At 43.3% G+C, this 21,337-nt stretch overlaps 1 protein-coding gene across 4 annotated transcripts in view; it reads right to left on the bottom strand.

Moving 5' to 3' along the window:
* The window catches only part of OCLN (occludin), a 52,122-nt gene that overhangs the window by 18,915 nt on the left and 11,870 nt on the right, over positions 1-21,337 (bottom strand). For all 4 annotated transcript variants that reach the window (XM_035014598.1, XM_035014599.1, XM_035014596.1 and 1 more), the window contains 2 exons: positions 18,202-18,877; positions 15,611-15,772 (listed from right to left, as the gene is read on the bottom strand). In XM_035014598.1, coding sequence (XP_034870489.1) covers positions 15,611-15,772; positions 18,202-18,877 — 838 coding nt within the window. The remainder of the gene's footprint in view (positions 1-15,610; positions 15,773-18,201; positions 18,878-21,337) is intronic.

Below are 21,337 nucleotides of genomic sequence, written 5' to 3'. Positions count from 1 at the left end.
GAAAGCAGAGTGAAAACATGAAATAAAAAACTGTCTTTAAGTACTTTTTTTTTTTTAATATTTTATTTATTTATTTGACAGAGAGAGAGAGCACAAAAAGGGGGAGCGGCAGGCAGAGGGAGAGGGAGAAGCAGGCTCCCTGCTGAGCAGGGACCACCCCCCACCATGCGGGGCTCAATCCCAGGACCTTGGGTGTAAGTACTAAGGGGAAAGAAAAGTTTGAGGGCCAGTCGTTGCCAGAGTTGCTACTCTGAAGCCCAGTGGAGCCTCGGGGCCAGGCTGGAGGGCTGATCTCGTACTCCCACCCCAGGGCCTTCAGTGGGGAGGAGACACAAGTAAAGCAGGGGAAGGGGTGGGGAAGGGGGGAAGGACGCTGCAGGCAGCAGAAATCCACACAGCGGGCTCAAGTGGCTTCCCTTAATTGGCTTCTGTTTGAGGAGGTGCTGGTCCTAGTAGCACCCCGTCCCACACCCCGTCTTTGTGAAAGGGAAAACAAGACAGCAGGAGGACGGGGACACCTGGGGGGCTCAATCAGTTACGCGTCTGCCTTCGGCTCAGGTCACGATCCCAGGGTCCTGGGATCGAGTCCCGCGTCGGGCTCCCTGCTCAGCGGGGAGTCTGCTTCTCCCTCTCCCACTCCCCCTGCTTGTGCTCACGTTCGCGCTCTCTGACAAATAAATAAAATCTTTAAAAAGAAAGGAAAAAAGGAGGGACAGACATGCTAAGACGCTGAGGAGAAAAAGTACCTCTAACCAACTAAAGAATGACTCAGACTCACTCTTGAGACTAACTTCAAAAAGCCAAGTACTCACACCGACCACGTTTAAAGAATACAAATAGTTAATTTAGGGTGATACATAGGAAAGTTTCATTAAGATTCATACCCGCATCAAGAAAGAACTGAAGTGTTTCTGAAATGTCAAAATGAAATACATTCAAATAAAATAATTTCAAAAGATATTCATAAGAGGTAATTATAATGACAAATTTTTATTCAAAATTTAATTATACTTGGGGCGCCCACCTTGGGCTCAGGTCATGATCCAGAGTCCTGGGATCAAGCCCCACGTTGGACTCCATACTCAGCAGGGAATCTGCTTCTCCCTCTCTCTCTCTGCCCCTCCCCCTGCTTCTCTCTCTCTCAAATAAATAAATAAAATCTTTTTAAAAACCTCAAATTTAGGGGCACTTGGGTGGCTCAGTCAGTTAAGCGTCTGCCTTTGGCACAGTTCTTGGTCCCGGGGTCCTGGGATCGAGCCCCACATCAGGTTCCCTGCCCCACGGGGGGCCTGCTTCTCCCTCTCCCACTCCCCCTGCTTGTGTTCCCTCTCCCGCTGTCTCTCTGTCAAATAAATAAATAAAAATCTTAAAAAAAACCCTCAAATTTAATATTTACCAGAAGTGTTCTGATTACGCACTTGTGAAAAAATCTTGGTAACAAATAACATCTAACACTCCTTGCAGAGTTAATAAAAACATCCTGTGTCCCCGTGGGGCACCAAAAGGCAAACAAAAGGAGTGGCTCCAGAGCAGGTGTCCTCCCAATGCCTGTCCTCACTGCCCCTCCTCACCTGGATCCAAAGCATCTCCACTATCATGTGTGCCTATGCTACGGGCTTCTGAGCAGCCCCCCCACCCCGACTTCAAGTCAGGGACTGCACAAAAAGGTCAAGAACCTAAGTTCTAGGTCGCTTTGAAAGAAAACCTTCTCTCTCCCAAAACCAAGTGTGGCGAAGAAACTTCTCTCCATGCAAATCAAGGTCACGTGGAATTAGTACAACCAAAAAAGAGCAATGACAGCCCTCCCCCATTTTTCTCTTCGCCCCGTCTTCATTCCTAGTTCACACAACACAGGAAAAAATTCGGGCTACACCTGCATCCAAGTGGTGGTAGCAATGTGACAAAAGTCATCTACCTCTAAGAACGAAAGGGAAAGTAGATCCATCTGTTTGAGTATCGTCACGTGCCTACAAAACCTGACCTTGTTTGTTGCTCACCACTGCCTGGAGGGATAGGATTATCTCCATTTTCAGATGAGGAAATTGAGCCTTTATGGTTAAATTAATCTGCCCAAGGTCACATGGTAGAGGGAGGATGTGAACCCTGGTCCACCTGACTCCAAAGACAAACTCTTTCTGGCACAACTAACTGCCACCTAGGTCACTTAAATATGGCTTGAGGTACTCCTATTGTCTAGGTACGGACTATTCCCTGTAACTAAAGGGACCACTCTCATTGCCATAACTCCTCACCACACCCTAACGGGATGTGACAGGGATCCATTTTGAAGAGTTTTACTTGCCTATTAGACTAATGTTGTCAGAGCCAGCTTTTGACAGAAAATTACTCTGGATTAAACAGGCCTGAAAATCAAAATGAATACGTGCTTTGTCACCAGGTGCCTCTGTTTAGATCAGAGTGTAGGAACACGCCCCTCAAAAGGGAAACAGAAAGGCTTTTCCTGCTTGGTAAGTTAAGTGGAGAAATACATCAGACATCAGAGGGAAGAGCACCATAATCTCAAAGTACCACCTCCAGTTTTCACCACCTGAGGTCCACCTTCCCTGGCACTACAAGTTCTCAGAACAGTAAGTGGTCCAACTTGTTTTTCCTATTTTCTGTTGTTTTACACTCATAGATCTTCCCTCAACAAGAACCTCAAAACTGCCTCGGAAAGTACGGTCAGAGGTTTCTCCACCCTTAGTTGGTTGAAAGCAGATGCTCTCCAATGAACTAATCCCACAAATGAAGAGATGGTGGACCAGGCTTGAGCAAATCTAATTAATGTATCTTAATCAGATGGCCCCGAGGATTTAGCAAATACAAGGCCCCCTACCTACATGCGCGTTGCCCACAGGGAATTATTAACATACACCAGTAAAGGGGAATTCTGCAGCTCCCTAAGTTTCAACGAGTTGTTCGAACTTAGGGAGCAGGAGCAGTGTAGAAACCTCATGCTCAGTCTGTGATCTCATTCAAGGTCCCCTTGTTCTAGAAATGGGGAGTCCTGGTGCAGACTCATGTATCTTGTGTCAGCACACCCCCACAGGTGTGCCATAAGGCACACACACCTGTCCTCAGAGCCTGTGGTCAGTCACCATCTGGGGATCCAAATCCCCTTTAAGTTTACTACTCTGTACAACAATACCATTTTCTAAGTATGCTGTGGCGTGGAAAAGGCCTAGCCTTCCCTCAAAAGCTCGCTGGGGTCACAGTGTTACAGCTGCAGCTTGGTTCTATAGGACAATGGTTCTCAAAGCATGGTCCCCACATCGGTAACATCAACGGTACCTGAGAACTTGTTAGAACCGCACATTCTCATGCGCCATTCCTGAGAATGAGAAACCATGCGAGCTGGCCAACAAGCTGTTTTAACTAGCGCTCCACGTGATCCTGATGCTTGCTAAGGTTTGAAAACCGCTGAGCACACACTTCCTCCATGTCACAGACAACTGTCCCACTTAGACCATGGTAACTACAGTTAACATTCATTGCAGTGCTGGAAACGTAGGCATCTCTGCTTTCAGACAGCCACAAAGACACCAACTAGCTGGAGCACTTTCTGCCTCCCACCTCACCATTCATCACAACTCCCTAAACTGGCTCTCCACGATGCCCTGGCCTGTGGTGCTGGGACAGACAGGGCTTTCTGTACTCCACGCTGTCGGGTGCTAAGTCAGTAGACGAATAGGGCACTCCTACTTTTGTTCCATTTTGTTCCCTCTGAGGCCACAGATAAAAGCAAAATCTTTCCTGGGGTGAGAACCTAGGACCCCGATAGTCAGCAGCCCACAGGACTGATTGTACATTAAAGATTCTTGGCCCTGGTTGAAAATTAAAAAGCTGTTCCAGTTTCTTCAGATGTCTACTGCTGATTACCAGCGCCACCCTGTCCCAGGCACCTGCCCCACTCCCACCTGCCTCCCCACTCCCGGGTGCAGGGAGGTAACAGGCAGAGACTGCCTGCAACCTGCAGGAGAGCATTTGCTATTTTATCTCTTGTGGCAAGCTTACAAATCATGGGAAGATTAAGTTAATGAACCAACATTAAATGTATTTATATTTTGGGTACTCTTACCCAAGCTTCCTTATTCAAGCTCGTCATTGCAAACACAGACAAATTATCACTCTAGCTAAAATTTACTGTGTGTTAATAAATTATGTGCTGGTTTCGAGCTAAGCCCTTTAATCATTACAGCATCAGCTTATCTGTAGATAAAAACCTTTATTTTCATTTACATATGAAGAATCTATCAAAGGAAAGACAAAGCCCCCTGGGGCAAGGTGATTACCTTCATCAGAGTCCAAGGAAGCCAAAAGTCACCCAATGGTGATCAAAAAGGACAGAGTCCAAGATCCCCATCAGGGACCCCAACCCTTTCTCTACGTTCAGCCAGATCATCCTCACTAGTTCCTATCCTGACAAGTAAATGCTGGAAACAATGCTACATAAATGTTGCATCACGATGTTAAAGCCTTAAAAACTTCTAGAAATGAGACTAGCTAGTTAACTAAGTTAGTCTTTAGATTTAAGTATTTCTTACTTAAAAATAGGATCTTATTTAATAAATTTCACTTACTACTTGGTAACAATGGAGAAATGAGTTGATGGCATGTTCTCTCCAAACTTAGTCTATTCTTGCTTCTGATATAAATCAAGTAGCGTAACCAGAAAAAGTGCAAATTAGGAGACATGCAGAAAATTCCCCGCTGAGAACTGGATATGCTGGTTTGTAGCAGAAAAGCACTTCACACATGGATAAATCTCATTTTAATCTGTTAGTTTTATTATGTAAGTACTGTTTTCCCCAATTCTACTGGCAAAGAAAACTGAGGCTCAGAGGTTTTCAGAGGAAAAACAACAGACCAAAATCTACAAGTTATAAGGCAAATACAACACTTGTCCTGCTGGTTATGAGGACAGGTTTGAGACAAACTGCCGAAGCCCTCTGCAAACCTCAGTTTCTCCTTCTATAAGAAGGGTGCCCATCCCGTCAGAACTGCAGTTAGGATAATAATAATGTATAAAGTGGTTAGCCTAAAATGAATACTTGGGAAATGCTGGTTCCTTTCTTTTACTGATTTTTTTTCTTTGGCTTTGTTGCCAAAATTCAGATGTGACGCTTAAACCTGAGTCATCTTTTTTTTTTTTAAGATTTTATTTATTTATTTGACAGAGTCGCCCCTTAACCCGAGTCATCTTGATGTACTACATTGGCAAGAGCACTGAGAAAGCAGTCTCAGCAAAAGCAGCCTATGCCTGACTCACCAGGTCACCACCAAGCCACCATCTTGGTAATGTGTCCACAGGCAGACCCACAGCTGCCCGTACGGAAGGTCACCAAGGCAGACTGGAGGACCCCACCCTAAGGTCCCAGACTTCAGTCAGATTATTTCACTTTACCAGAGCCAAATCCAAAATTTATTCACAGGAGCACCTGAAACTGAGGTGCGGAGGGGTGCCTGGGTGGCTCAGTCAGTTAAGCATCTGCCTTCAGCTCAGGTCATGACCCCGGGATCCTGGGATCGAGCCCCACATCGGGCTCCCTGCTCCTCGGGGAGCCTGCTTCTCCCTCTCCCACTCCCCCTGCTTGTGTTCCCTCTCTCACTGTGGCTCTCTCTGTCAAATAAATAAAATCTTTAAAAAAAAAAAAAAAAAAGAAAGAAACTGAGGTGCTGAACTTCTAGTTACTACTGCGCCCGAACACTGTAGGTATCAATAAAAATGAACCTCCAGTGCACACGTCTTATAATCAACGCTTTGATATTTACCATAGGCGTGTGCTTTTCCAACGCCAGGCCCCACTGGTAAGTATTTACTCGAGAGAAAATGAGTATGTATGTCTTGATATTTATGTTTATGACCTTCTGGAAGTGTAGGACGGGGGAAGAGAGATTTGAACACAAAGATCAACATGAAATACTCATCTTCATGGGCTACTGAACATTAGTCCTTCCCAACTCAGCTCTGGAACCCAAGCCTGAAGAGTGCCCCCACTTGCATTCTCGGTGTTCTGTCAGGACATGGCTCCTTAGACCATGGTCCCCTGCCCTGGTAAGAAGCCCAACTCAAGCAGGGGCCGGAAGGGATCTGACAGCATGACACCCTCCTGGGAGAAGCCGGGTGAAGCAGGCACATTCAAAGCTGCTCAGAAACCCATCCTAAGCTATTCAAAAGGCACTTTGAATTTAGACCTGGCCACATGGCCAGAGCCATCAAGAATCAGAGGACAATTATAATTAATTCATGTTGTCTACAGAGCACTATTTCTCTAGAAACCACCTCCCTACTCCACACAGTACTGTGGGAAGTACCATCTGCCATACTATGTTACAAGGGTCCTCGCATGAGCACCACGGGTTAGGGTCCCCCTTACCCCAGTCTCATCAGGGCCCCTTCCCCAGGCTAGTCTTAGAAAAGCACTAACATGAAAAATTCAAGAGCTCTAAATGGCTGCTTTCTGCCCCTCTTCTCCAATAGAAACACGAAGCCTATCCAGATAGTAGGAAAACAAGAAAACAAATCATAATGGTGTTTAAATCCCTGAGATCTTAATTGTTCCTGATATCCAGCCATATCCTGGTCCTCTATGGCTAAGCTGTTTAAGTTCTAAGTTATCATGAGTCACCACCCAAAATCTTGCAAATAAATTCCTCTTTTTACCTATACTAAGTTCTATTTCTGTCACCTGTAACTAGGAAATTGCTAATTCATTCAACATCAAAATTCTTTCTTTTCTGTACATTCAATTGCTTTCAGTATCCCTGGAAGACACACAACTATACTTTTACTGGTCTGCATTTTTTCAGACCCATCTCACATCATCAGTCTTGAGAAAGCGGACGAGATAATATGGCCCAATTTTATAGATAAGGAACCCAGGGTCCAGAGGAGTTAATCTGTTTGCCCAAGAGCGCTGGAATCAGGACCCGAAACCAGAACTTGAAAGTCCTGTGCTGCTGTCCCTATACCAGGCATCCATCTCCAAACCAGACTTCCTTCACATACATATTGGTTGAAATCAACGGCAATCACCTGCCTGAAGTCACGACAAAGGCAGTGAAGCTGGACTCCAAGCCCTGGTATTGCTTCTTTTTTATAGGTCCCATAGTTTATTAATTCTTCTGTTTGGAACACATCAAAAGTGTATATAAACTCTATGCAACAACAACAACAAAAATGTTTTATCTGAGTGGAGCTGAGCTAATACACTGCTTCTATCAAAGGTAAAAAAGCCACCATTAGACACAAAGAGTAGAAGAAAGCGGAACACCAACAATCCCATCAGGCTGTTTAGGACAAACTACAAATGAAGGAAGTGTCTCCTCTGCTCACGGCAATGCACAAACCCAGCAGTGCCTGATTGTCCAGCCTGTACACATTGCTCAGAGCATCAACGAGGAGGTAGGTCTGCTCCGTATGAGAACATCTGAGGGGATCTACTCTGATCCCACTGGAACCATTAGTTGATTCCCAGCACTGAGAAGCACCTCAGTCCCAAGGTCAAGACAATAATATGGCCCATCACCATCTTATCTAATTGAAGCAGGGAAGGCACTGTGGAGCTAATTCACCTCTGGGGGCAGGTGAGTGGGAGAGCAAAACCCACAAAGGGTAATTAACTTACACTAAATAATTCTTGGGTGGGCTGGTGGATCTGTAGGTGTCCATTAGGAAACAAATAAATAAATACAAGAAGGCTATGCATGGACCAGAGGTGACAATGTCATGAACCAAGATTTAGGATTAATTTGTTCCTGTGAACCTGAAGTCCAATTAAAAAAGAGAGAGAGAGAAAGAGAAGTAATCATTAAGGTTTCCCTAAGAGCATGCTGGTATGGAAATAATCAATCAGGGTTCTAGCCCTGACTTTATCACCTACTATGTAACCCGATATATGTAAACAAAAAAATGCTCTCCACTTACATAACAGCAAAGTTCACTTCAACATCGATTTTCTCCATTTCTCCAAGTAAATTACCATATACTTGAAGAAAATTACCTAATACCTTTTCTTTAAAAGATTTTATTTATTTGAGAGAGAGAGAGAGAGAGAGAGAGAGAGAGAAAGGAGAAGCAGACTCCCCACTGAGCAGACAGCCCGATGAGGAGCTCGATCCCGGGACCCTGAGATCATGACCTGAGCTAAAGGCAGACACTTAACCAACTGAGCCACCCAGAAGCCCCGACCTAATAACTTTTTACATAATTATTCTGGTCAAAATTAGTTCATAAAAGGAAGAAAACCCAGAGAACTGACTTTCATCAAAAATGTAAAAATTTTAGAGGATAAAAATTCAGGATGGCGGGGCGCCTGGGTTGCTCAGTTGTTAAGCGTCTGCCTTCAGCTCAGGTCATGATCCCACAGTCCTGGGTCTGAGCCCCACATTGGGCTCCCCGCTCCGCGGGAGGCCTGCTTCTCCCTCTCCCACTCCCCCTGCTTGTGTTCCCTCTCTCGCTGTGTCTGTCAAATAAATAAAATCTTTAAAAAAAAAAAAAATTCAGGATGACTGCCTGCCATTTGGGAACAAAATTAAATTAGATCTTCTCTCATATCACACCAAATAACTTGGCCAGGGGTGCCTGGGTGGCTCAGTCATTAAGCGTCTGCCTTCGGCTCAGGTCATGGTCCCAGGGTCCTGGGATTGAGTCCCACGTCAGGCTCCCTGCTCAGCGGGAAGCCTGCTTCTCCCTCTCCCACTCCTCCTGCTTGTGTTCCCTCTCTCACTGTGTCTCTGTCAAATAAATAAATAAAATCTTTAAAAAAAAAAAAAAGAAAGAAAGAAAGAAAGAAAGAACTTGGCCAATCTGAACTGTCTTTAGTTAGTAATTATGAATCAGTATTTACTAAGTAAGACTTTACAGTGAAAACTGTGCAGTGTACAGGGAACTCTATCATCTTTGCAACTTTTCAATAAATCTAAAGCTATTCTAACATAAAAGTTTATTTAAAAAACTGGATTGGGGTGATGGCTGCACAATGCTACAAGTTTACTAAAAATCAGTTAATTGTACACTTATAATGTGTGAATTTTATGGTATACAAATTATACCTCACTAAAGCTATTTTTAAAAGTTCCTAGGTCTAAAGGTTCAAAATGAAAAAAATTATAAAATCAAGAAACACAAGAGAGGAACTTTACACCAATCAAGGACGAGGAAAACATCATGAACTGACAGGTATGTTTAACTTAACCCTCTGCACACATTCAGTCCACAACAAGGTAAAAAAAATAAAACTTTAGGGGCGCCTGGGTGGCTCAGTCGTTAAGCATTTGCCTTCGGCTCAGGTCATGATCCCAGGGTCCTGGGATCAAGCCCTGCCATCGGGCTCCCTGCTCAGCGGGAGGTCTGGTTCTCCCTCTCCCGCTCCCCCTGCTTATGTTCCCTCTCTCGGTCAAATAAATAATCTTTAAAAAAAAAAAATTTTTTTTTAAATAAAACTTTAAATACTGAAGAAACTATCGAAGACTATTTTTTAAAAAGATTTTTATTTATTTGAGTGTGCACAGGGCAGGGGCAAAGGGAGAGGGAGTCTCAAGCAGACACCTCGCTGAGCTGGGAGCCTGATGTGGGGCTCAATCTCATCACCCTGAGATCACAAGCTGAGCTGAAACCAAGAGTTGGACATTTACCCAACTGTGCCACCCAGGTGCCCCGAAACTAGAGAAGACTATTATTCACACCTTGAGGATGTTCGGAAAACTCTCTAGGAACACAAAAAAATACAGAAACCATAAACATACAAATGGAAAAATGTGAGCACTTAAAAAATAAAAACACTGTAAAAAAAAAAAAAAGGTGAAAGACCAACAACAATCTGGGAAGAAATATTAGCCACATATAAGACAAAATGCTAATATTCACAATATGAAAAATTCCGTTAAGAGTGAACAAACCAGGGGTGCCTGGGTGGCTCAGTCGGTTAAGCGTCTGGCTTCGGCTCAGGTCATGATCCCAGGGTCCTGGGATCGAGCCCCGCCATCGGGAGCCCGCTTCTCTCTTTCCCTCTGCCTACTTATGCTCTCTGTCTCTCAAATAAATAAATAAAAAGTATCTTTAAAAAAAAAGTGAACAAACCAAAAGAAAACTAAGCCATGCTATAAATCAAGTAATTTAAGAATACAAATTAGGGGTGCCTGCGTGGCTCAGTCTTTTTTAAAGGGGATAATTAGGAAAGTTTCTACCTTGCCAAAAAATACAAAAACTAAAACAGTTATCATACTGACAGCCGCAACAACATAAATGAATCTCACAGATACTATGTTAAGTGAACACAAAAACACACATTACGTAATTTCATTCATATGAAGTTTAAGAACAGGCAAAACCAACTGATGTGACAGGGTGATAGTTACCAATCAAAAAATAATGAGAGGGGTTACCATCCTCTAGGGCATACTGAGAAAGGACATGAGGAAACCATGGGCACTGGAATAAACTGTATCTTGATCAGGGTGAGTTATGTGTATGTATAAAAACTAACGAAGCTAAGCAACTGGTGTACCTACTATACTTTACTCTGTATATACAGATATACATTGTACTTCAATAAAATTAAAAGTATCAAAAAATGAGGAATATTTAATGATGTGAAGAAAAGCTTGTAATATAATGTTAAATCAAAAAGTAGAATTTCACACTGAGAGGGAACATTATCATATTTCTCCTGATTTAGAATAAGAAGGTGGGGGGGGGGGGGATTAAAGAAAATACACCAGAATGGTACCTCAGGGTGGAAGAATTTTCTTTATAGTTCACTGTAGTTTCAAAATCTCTAGTTACCAAACAATAAATTTTAAAAATACATAAATATATATATGTTATTTTTAATTTAAATTCAGTTAGCCAACATATAGTACATCTTTAGTTTTTGATGTAGTAGTCAATGATTCATTAGTTGCGTATAACATCCAGTGCTCATCATATCATGTGCCCTCCTTAATGCCCATCACCCAGTTACACTATATATATATATATATTTTTTTTTTTTTTTTTTAAGATCTTATTTGAGAGAAAGAGTGTGAGAGAGCGCACGAGTCGGTAGGGAAGGGTAGAGGGAGAAGCAGGCTCTCCGATGAGCAGGGAGCCCAATGCCAGGACCCCGAGATCATGACCTGAGCCAAAAGCAGATGCTTAACCAACTGAGCCACCCAGGGACCCCAATATATATATATTTTTTAATTCAGAAAAAGTACCAACTAGATCTGGAATTTGAAGACATAACAGAAAAAATAACATCTGCAAATTTATTAAAAGAACCTTCAAACATCTAATATATAACAATGCTGGTACAAACTTAAGTGACTGACTACAAAGGACCAGGTTAACACCCACAATAGTGTGCAAACACGGCCAGCTTATTTTATAAAGTACAAGATATCCAGAAAGGGGAAGGGGAAAAAAAAACAACAACAACCCTAAGACTCCCTAGGAAGGCAAAGAAACCATGGTGCTGGAGATTCAGAGACAGGAAATTACAGAGTTGTACATTTTCCCACACATAATACCTAAGGGCTGAAACCTGCTTAAAACTCTTAAGACACAACTTTTGAGGTGCCTTTGCTCTGGAGGTTCTGATCCTAAAGATTTTAAAAATCCAGGAAAGGCAGTAAGATCTAATAAAATAATGAATGTCTAGGCCTACCCTAATACATAGGGAAGAAGGAAACTAATTTTCAGTAGCTAATTGTTCCTTTAATAAGTTTTCCTCCGCCCCCCCAACAAAAAAACCATTATTAGTTATATGGGGAGTATCTTATCTCAGTTCCCTACAATTCAAATTTTATATTTTTATTTATTTAATTAATTTTTTGAGAGAGAGGGAGAGAGAGAGTGAGGGAAGAGCAGAGGGAGAGAGAATCTTTTTTTTTTTTTTTTTAAGATTTTATTTATTTATTTGACAGAGAGAGACACAGCGAGAGAGGGAACACAAGCAGGGGGAGTGGGAGAGGGAGAAGCAGGCTTCCCGCCGAGCAGGGAGCCCGATGCGGGGCTCAATCCCAGGACCCTGGGACCATGACCTGAGCCGAAGGCAGACGCTTAACGACTGACCCACCCAGGCGCCCTGAGAGAGAGAGTCTTAAGCAGGCTCCACGCTCAGTGCAGAGCCCCATGTTGGGCTCGATCTCACAAGCCTGAGATCATGACCTAAGCCGAAAATCAAGAGTCGGAAGCTTAACCCACTGAGCCACCCAGAAGCCCCTAGAAGTCAAATTTTAATCCTCACTTAGTACAAGGAATCAATGCTAGGTTTTCTTTCCATTATTTTAAGTGAAGATTATTTTTATGGTATTAATTTCTAAAAACCAAAAGAAAGAAAAATCACTAATCCACTGTCAGGCGCTTCATATGCAGCATCGAACACTGTCACCTGGGCTCTCGTTAGGACTTAGCAGACAGGCAGTCAGGGCAGGGTCCCCAACAAGAAGATAGAGAGTCAGGACAGCTAAAATAAAACAGCACTAACATCCTGTTCTACAGCTTACACAGGACCTCACTAACATTCTGTTTTGCAGCCTTTGCAGAAATGATTTCTGCAAAACGACCTAAAATGAGACAATTAACCACAAAGCATTTGTCATTATCACCGGCAAGGGGCAGTTAAGACATAAGCTTCCAGATGTCAGTAAGAAAAAAATCCATCAGCACAGAAACATTAACCTAACAGGTAAACAAATACGTGACCAAAGCCCTGATTGGCACGACTCAGCAAACCCTGACTGCTTAAGATAGCTCCGCAAAAGAGGTCATAATAACCCCTTAAACTTAGAAACTCTGAGGACAACCCACTGGGCCCCCCTCCCTTTCTGGGAGCTTTATACTCTTGTTCAATAAACTTTGCTTTGCTGCCCACCACTATTCATCTGGTCTACCTCTTCATTCTTGGAAGTGGTGTGGACCAAGAACCACGGGCATTAAGGGGACACAAATCCTGCCACATTATGTTATCAAAGGGACAGAGGTGTTGAGGAGAATGGAGCAAAAGAGCACAGAAAGGAGAGCTGTGGAAGTAAACAGAAGAAACAAGAAAGTGGGACTGAGTTCAGCAAAGTAAACTTGGGCAGGTGAGGGGAGAATGGATGGAAAAGCAAAATACCTGTGGCTAAAATCACCTCCAAATAGCTTATTTCAATAGCATTTCTTAGGCACTGGGGAAGCTAAGGGAAGGGGAAAAGAGATGAGAAGCCAGACAGTGCTGGGGCACCTGGATGGCTCAGTCAGTGGAGCAGGCGACTCTCGATCTTGCATTTGTGGGTTCGAGCCCCACCCTGGGTGTAGAGATTACTTAAAAATAAAATCCTTAGGGCGCCTGGGTGGCTCAGATGGTTAAGAGTCTGCCTTCGGCTCAGGTCATGATCCCAGGGTCCTGGATCAAGTCCCGCATCGGGCTCCCTGCTAGGTGGGGAGCCTGCTTCTCCCTCTGCCTCTGCCTCTCTCTCTCTCTCTCTGACTCTCATGAATAAATAAATAAAACATTTAAAAAAATAAATAAATAAATGAAAATAAAATCCTTAAAAAAATAAAATGATAAATTTAATAAATAAATAAAAGTAAAGTGCTTTCTGCTTCATCGTCATTATCACGTCCATAAATTATTATGGCTATCTTTTGCCCAATTATCAAAAGCACCTAGAACTGATCGAAACCGCAGGACAGTAAAATCAGATGAGAGGCCAAAGTTCACTGGAACTCTAATATTACCAGCACTAGTCTCTCTAGTCTTTTGTTTTTTTTTTTCAGGCTCTCGAAACTTTGAATAAACAAATCCAACAGCCAGTGAAAACTGACACACCCAGAAACTCTCAGCAAAACATTTACATCATAGTTCACAATAGACTGTCCTATTCCATCTACAGGTGGCCTTGCCTGGAGCTAAAGGTCAAAAGAAAACAATTCCCCACACCTTCATGCTTTATGGGGGGAAAGAGGAGGAGGAAAAAGAAACCAAGCAGGCCTCAAGGCAAGGTCAGGAACAGAGGAACTCCACTCTCAGTGGTGTGTACCCACCAGACCTTCTGATGTTCCCAAGACTGTTTCCTTTTGGCTCCTTAACTAACTAGAAGAAAATCTCATCTACAGTTCTAGATTTCTTAAAATCAGACATACACAGGGACGCCTAGGTGGCTCAGTCAGTTAAGCGTCTGCCTTCGGCTCAGGTCATGGTCCCAGGGTCCTGGGATCGAGCCCCGCATCGGGCTCCCTGCTCAGCGGGGAGTCTGCTTCTCCCTCTGCCTGCTGCTCCCCCTGCTTGTGCTCTTTCTCTCTCACAAATAAAAATCTTAAAGAAAAAATCAGACATACAGAATGCCAGAGCTATGGGAGACTTCAAGATGACCAATGTCTTTATTCCTAACCCTGACCAGCAATCCCCACCCTTAGCGCTCTTTCCTCCACTCCCATTGGCTAGAACAAACCTGTGTCCAGGTTTCTCAACTAACCCTCACGGCAAGAAGTCAGTCTGCTCAAAGAAACCTATGACGACAGTTTCTGAGGATGCTTCCAACTGCTTCCTAACAGGGTTTCTGAGAAATAAAGTCTCACTTCAGACATCTCTGAAGACATGTTAGGTATCAGTAATATATATTTCCCAGATATTTTTGGGGAGAGGAACTTGCTAAGCTTTCAGCAAATCACATCTACACATACTGGTAGAAATAACAATATATATAAAAAAGGGAACTGCTCTAATCTCTCTCTGCCTCACTGAAGTATTTCCTAAGTATCCATGCAATTAGACACTGTAATTTGCTAGGCTGTTATTGATGTAAAAACTTCAGACGTATGGCACCTGCTACCACTCCAAAAACACCCTTCTTAACCCAAGACAGCAAGCACCCTAAGCAACAGTGTTCCCCTCCAAAATAACCAGGAAAATAAACGGAGAGGGGGAGGAATGGTACTGTTTTGCATAGACCAAGTTCTTTCTGCATGATTCCTTTAGAAGCCATTTCTTTTCAGTGCCTAAATACACGTCTTAAAAATGGAAATCTGAGGGGCGCCTGGGTGGTTCAGTCAGCTAAGCGTCCAACTCTTTTTTTTAAGATTTTACTTATTTATTTGAGAGACAGAGAAAGAAAGCACAAGTGAGGGGAGGAGCAGAGGGAGGGACAAGCAGACTCCATGCTGAGCATGGAGCCCAATGCTGAGCTAAATCCCCCGACCCTGAGATCATGACCTGAGCCGAAATCAAGAGTCAGACCCTTAACTGATTGAGCCACCCAGGCGCCCCAGAGCCCAACTCTTGATTTGACTCAGGTCATGATCTCAGGGTCGTGAGATCAAGCCCCATGTCGGGCTTAGTGCAGAGTCTGTTTGAGATTCTCCCTCCCCCTCTGCCCCTCCCCCTGCTTGTGCATGAACCCCCCCACCAAATAATATATAAAATCTAAAAAATCTGGTTTTCATTTTGCAGTAAAACAATTTCCACTTATCATAGCACCTTCTTTAAAGATCTGAGTAAAACATGAGGGCACAACTTTTGCAACAAAAACAGTAATTCTAAGAACATAGTTTCACAAAGCACTAAAGGTCAGGTTTAGAGACAGAAACCTGGTGTTTTAATAAAATACCGGACATTTGCTGATTTTTTTTTTTTAAAACACTTACCCACTCTTCAACATTGGGGGGTTGTTCGTCATAAATATGTTCCTTGTCCCACAAAATATTCGACTTGTCATACTGGTCCATCTTTCTTCGAGTTTTCACAGCAAAGAAAATTATTAAAGCAAAAGCCACAATAACCATGAACCCCAGTACAATCGCAATTGCCTAAAAAGAGATTAAAGATATTGACACAGATTTTAATTGTTTACTTTATCCTAATCCACCCTCAGTAAAAACCTAAGGCCCTACACTACATATCTGTGGTTTAACAGATATAAAACTGATAGTTACATTTTAGAAATATAAAATGTTGGGCTGAGGCTAACAACACATACACAGCTTAATTCAATACTCAAAACAGGCTTTAAGTTAGGTACTATCATTCCCTTTTAAATTACAGAAATCTAGTTCCAAAGCTTGAGCGCCAAGTGGCCTTATTTTTATTAACAGATGAAAATGGCCAGTAAATTAACTCAATCATCAGTATCCTTCTAAAGGGCTTGAAAAATGTTATTCTCAGAAATAGCTTTAAATACATAACCATGTTTATAATCTTGTTCATAACACACACTGGGCAAATGTTTTTACACTCAATGTAAATTCCAGTCTATAGAGGATCTACCTTACCATAAATTATGAGACAGGATCTAACCAAACTATAAATTAGAGAAAATGGATGAGTGATTCATGTAGTCTGGCAGGTGGTTTCTGTTAGAGGAGTCTTTTGTGTACTCAGAAGAAAGGGCCCTGTGACAAGGAAACCTTTGCCCTGATAGTTCTTCCAGTGTCTGATAAGTATGTTAAGTGGTCCACTGGCCTGGAGACACTTGAAATTGAGGCAGTACCAGGACCCTGGCCTGGATTCTGCTCATCGTAACAGGAGGGTCTCTGTGCAGCCATCTAACAGTGATATCCTTTTTCAGTGATTACAGGTTTTGGCACACAGAGGACTAAGAGAGATGGGGGTGTGGTAAGAGAGGAGCACCAACCCTCAGCCCTGTTTACCAGAGATACATCTGAATGCCAACAACAAATATTCTGAAATTCAGAGGGAAAACATTTCAGTCTTCAAAATAATGGTAGTTACTGGGGATGATCTCACCCCAAAAGAGTGACTCATTCAGGTAAAAGAGTGAGAATTTCTGAGTCACTGTAAGGATAGGGGGAAAAAATAGGGAAAAAAAAATTAGAAATCCATAAGGAAAAAGATTAGCAACTTCACACCTATTAGCATGGATAGAATCAAACAGACAAAACAATGCTGGTGAGCATGTATAAAAATGGAATCCTCACACATTTCTGGTAAAAGTAAAACAGTGCAACCAGTTTGGAGAACAGTCTGGCAGTTCCTCAAAAGCTTAAACACACAGAAGAGACATCATAAGACCCTGCAATTCTATCCCTAGGCATATACTCAAGAGAAATTAAAAAACAGGTTCACACAAGAAATTGTACACAAATGTTCAGAGCATTATTTATAACAGCCAATATGGACATAGCCCAAATGTCCATCAATTGATGAATGAATAAAATATGGTATAGCCATACAATGGAATACTATGCAGCAATCAAAAGGAATTGATATAACATGCATGAACCTGGAAAACATTAATGTGAAATGAAAGCCAATCACAGGGGCGCCTGTATAGCTTAGTCGGGGGTGGGGGTGAGCATGTGACTCTTGATCTTGGGGTTGTGAGCTCAAGGCCCACGATGGGTCCAGAGATTACTTAAATAAAACTTAAAAAAAAAGAAAGAAGCCAATCATAAAAGATCACATAATGTGTGATTCTGTATATATGAAATATCCAGAATAGGCAAATCTATAGAATAAGATTAGTAGTCGGCTAAATCTCGGAAGGATTAGAGAAAGGAGAATTTACTGCTAATGCATATGGGGCTTCTTTTGAGGATAGTGAAAATGTTCTAAAACTGATTATGGTGTGGGCGCCTGGGTGGCTCAGTCGTTAAGCGTCTGCCTTCGGCCCAGGTCATGATCCCACGGTCCTGGGATCAAGCCCCGCATCGGGCTCCCTGCTCGGCGGGAAGCCTGCTTCTCCTTCTCCCACTCCCCCTGCTTGTGTTCCATCTCTCGCTGTGTCTCTCTCTGTCAAATAAATAAAATCTTAAAAAAAAAAAAAAAAAATGATTATGGTGATGGCTGCAGAACTCTGAATATACTCAAATTACTGAACCAAACTTTAAGTGGATGAATTATATGGTATGTTAATACTATCTTAACAATGACACCCAGCGCCCCTCTCCACATTCTGATTTAAATACAAGTGAGGCCTTGTCATCAATACTTTTTAAAAGTTCCCAAAGTGGGGCGCCTGGGTGGCTCAGTCGTTAAGCGTCTGCCTTCGGCTCAGGTCATGATCCCAGGGTCCTGGGATCAAGCCCCGCATCGGGCTCCCTGCTCGGCGGGAAGCCTGCTTCTCCTTCTCCCACTCCCCCCTGCTGTGTTCCCTCTCTCACTGTGTCTCTCGCTGTCAAATAAATAAAATCTTTTTTAAAAAGTTCCCAAAGTGATTCTATTAAGCATCCCGAGTGCCTATACCCAAAGCAGGGGCAAGGGCAAAAACCACCCATACCTCTTGGGGATCCACCACACAGTAGTGATACAAATACTGATCCATGTAAAGTCCAGGAGTTGCAGATGCATAAAACTGGTTGCAGATGGCATATATCTGTGAACTGTACATAGACCCAGAAGCCTGGGCAGTTGGGTTGACTCCCATTATATAGACAATTGTGGCAATAAACATCATGACGCCCAGGATAGCACTCAGTATTATGACAGTCAAGTAGTATCTTCTTGTTCTAGATATGTCAGAACGTATTACGCTGGTAACAAATATCACCAACGCAGCAATGAAACAAAAGGCCACCATGGCCAGGAGGAAGCCCTTGGCTGCTCTTGGATCTGTGTAGCCTCCATAGCCATAACCGTAGCCGTAACCATAGGCATAGCCACTTCCGTAGCTCCCGAAGCCGCTGCCGTAAGGGTAGCCTAGACCACCACCCAGTAAGCCAGTTCCGTAGCCTCGATCCCAGGCAAGTGTGGAGGCAACACAGGCAAAGACGGCAATGCACATCACGATAACGAGCATAGACAGAATCCGGATGACTCCTGGAGGAGAGGTCCATTTGTAGAAGTGAAGAATTTCATCTTCCGGGTAGAACGAATACGCCGGCTGAGAGAGCATGGGTCGAACGTGCATGTCTCCACCATAGACATCATTGCTTGGTGCATAATGATTGGGTTTGCTGAAATGCACATGAAAACACTTTCAAGTTAATACTGTTTGGAGGAAGCAGAAAGAACACAGAATGTACATGGAAATAATTTAAACCATCTACTGGCAAAAAACAAAACCAACTCTCAGTACCACCCCACTACAACAGGCCACTTTATGTCCCCCCAAATTCAAATGTCAACATCCTAAGCCCCAATGTGATGGTATTAGGTGGGGCCTAACTAGGTTCCGAGCTGGAGCCCCCATAAATGGGAACAGTGCCTTCACAAAGGAGACCCCAGAGAACCGTCCTGCCCCTTCTACCATGTGAGGATACAAGAAGCGGGCAGTATGCAACCCAGAAGAGAACCTTCTCTAGAACCTGACCACACTGGTACCTTATTATTATGGACTTCCAGCCTCCAGAACTGAGAAATAAATTCATGTTGTTTATATGCTACCCAGTGTGTGGTACTGTGTTATAGCACCCAGAAGCTACTGAGACACGCACTGAAGAGTCAAGGTTTCTGTGTATCAGAATCACCTGGAGGGCTTGTTAAAACATAGATTGTTGGTCCCCAACCCCAGGTTGCTGATTCTGCAAGCCTGGGGTAGGACAAGTTTCCAGATGCTCCTGCTGCTGAAAGTCTGGGAGCCATACATTGAGAATGACTGCTCTAGGGCGCCTGGGTGGCTCAGTTGGTTAAACGGCTGCCTTCGGCTCAGGTCATGATCCTGGAGTCCCGGGATCGAGTCCCGCATTGGGCTCCTCGCTCGGCAGGGAGTCTGCGTCTCCCTCTGACCCTCCCCCCTCTCATGTGCTCTCTCTCTCTCTCTCATTCTGTCTCAAATAAATAAATAAAATCTTGGGCGCCTGGGTGGCTCAGTTGGTTGAACGACTGCCTTCGGCTCAGGTCATGATCCTGGAGTCCCGGGATCGAGTCCTGCATTGGGCTCCCCGCTCAGCAGGGAGTCTGCTTCTCCCTCTGACCCTCCCCCCTCTCATGTGCTCTCTCTCATTCTCTCTCTCAAATAAATAAATAAAATCTTTAAAAAAAAAAAAGAATGCTCTAATTTCTACAGAGTAGAGGTTCTCGCATTTTCTCCTATTAGAGTCACCTGGGGAATGTGTATAATCCCCAGCTGGAGCACTCCACGCCAGTTAAACTGTAATCCCTGGGGAGGGCACCCAAGCAGTTTAGAACAATGATGTCGACCCTCTGGCTTGTGTGATGTGAGACCAGTGCATTCAGATACGACACCTACAGAGGCCCATCCAGTGTCTCGTCCAATTTCTGGCAGCCTCACTCTCCTGCCTGAGAAAGCAACCATTCATTTATTCACGGGACAGCTATTTACTGGAGCCGCCAGGCTGATATGTGTGGGGCAGTGTGCTAAGTACTGAGGATACTACAATCAACAGAAGTGCCTCAACCCCGGCCCCCCACAGGTTAGTCTCTTCGAAGGCAGTAAGACATTAAATCACTACATGATCTCTAGTTAGTTATGGTAAGAGCTACAAGATAAATCAAATATTCAGTGAGGGCTCATCAGGGTGATGCCTAATTGGATCTTTACAAAAATAGCTTGCCAACTCTAGTGACTGAATCATAAACATCGCTGGAGACAGACACACTGATGTGTGACACACAGAATCTAAGAAATGTGGATCCTGGCAGAGCAAAATTCAATTCCTAAACTGACCTCACCCCCTTTTGTTTTTGCCATTATTTCCTTGGTCCACTTCTCTCTTTCCAAAGCAAGACATCTTACAACTGGGTGCTGCCAACCACAAGAATTCAAGGAAATGGAGAAACTGGAAAGAACCCTGACAAGCCGGTCTTTGAAAATGTCATGTATGAAAATTCCGTAACTCATTCTACTTGGTTACTTGGGATGTCTCCATCTGGAGCTGTCATGAACAATGTAGATCTGGGCATCTTGAACACATGCCCTCACACACACAAGCACTTCTTTTTCTAAGGTATATATCTAGGAGAATTTTTGAGTCAAATTTTTTTTTTTACCTTCAGCTCTATGAGATAATGTTGAAGTGTTTTCCAAAATAATTATATCACTTTTTAAAAAAATGATTCTATCATTTAAAATCCCATTGACATTGTAACATTCACAGAAGCATTGTTTATGATAACCTGAAACTGGAAACAGTCCAGATGTTTACTTAGAGGGGGAAGAGGTAATTGTAACATATCCATAGGATGGAATGCTACAGAGATGAGCTAATAGGGCAGCCACTAGCCACATGATTTACTGAGCACTTGAAATATAGCTGGTCCAAACTGAGATGTGCTGTTAAGTATAAAATACTTAGTTATCATAGTATAAAAAAAGAAATGTAGGGGTGCCTGAGTGGCTCAGGTAAGCATCGGACTCTTGGTTTCAGCTCAGGTCATGATCTCAGGGTCTTGAGATCAAGCCCCATGTTGGACTCTGCACTGATCAGGGAGCCTGCTTAAGATTCTCTATCCTT

This window comes from Mirounga leonina, unplaced genomic scaffold, assembly GCF_011800145.1.
Source record: "Mirounga leonina isolate KUSES-001 unplaced genomic scaffold, KU_Mleo_1.0 Mir_168, whole genome shotgun sequence".
NCBI classification, from domain to species: domain Eukaryota; kingdom Metazoa; phylum Chordata; class Mammalia; order Carnivora; family Phocidae; genus Mirounga; species Mirounga leonina.
Note: the sequence above shows the minus strand (reverse complement) of the source record. Positions and strands in the feature narration are given on the sequence as shown.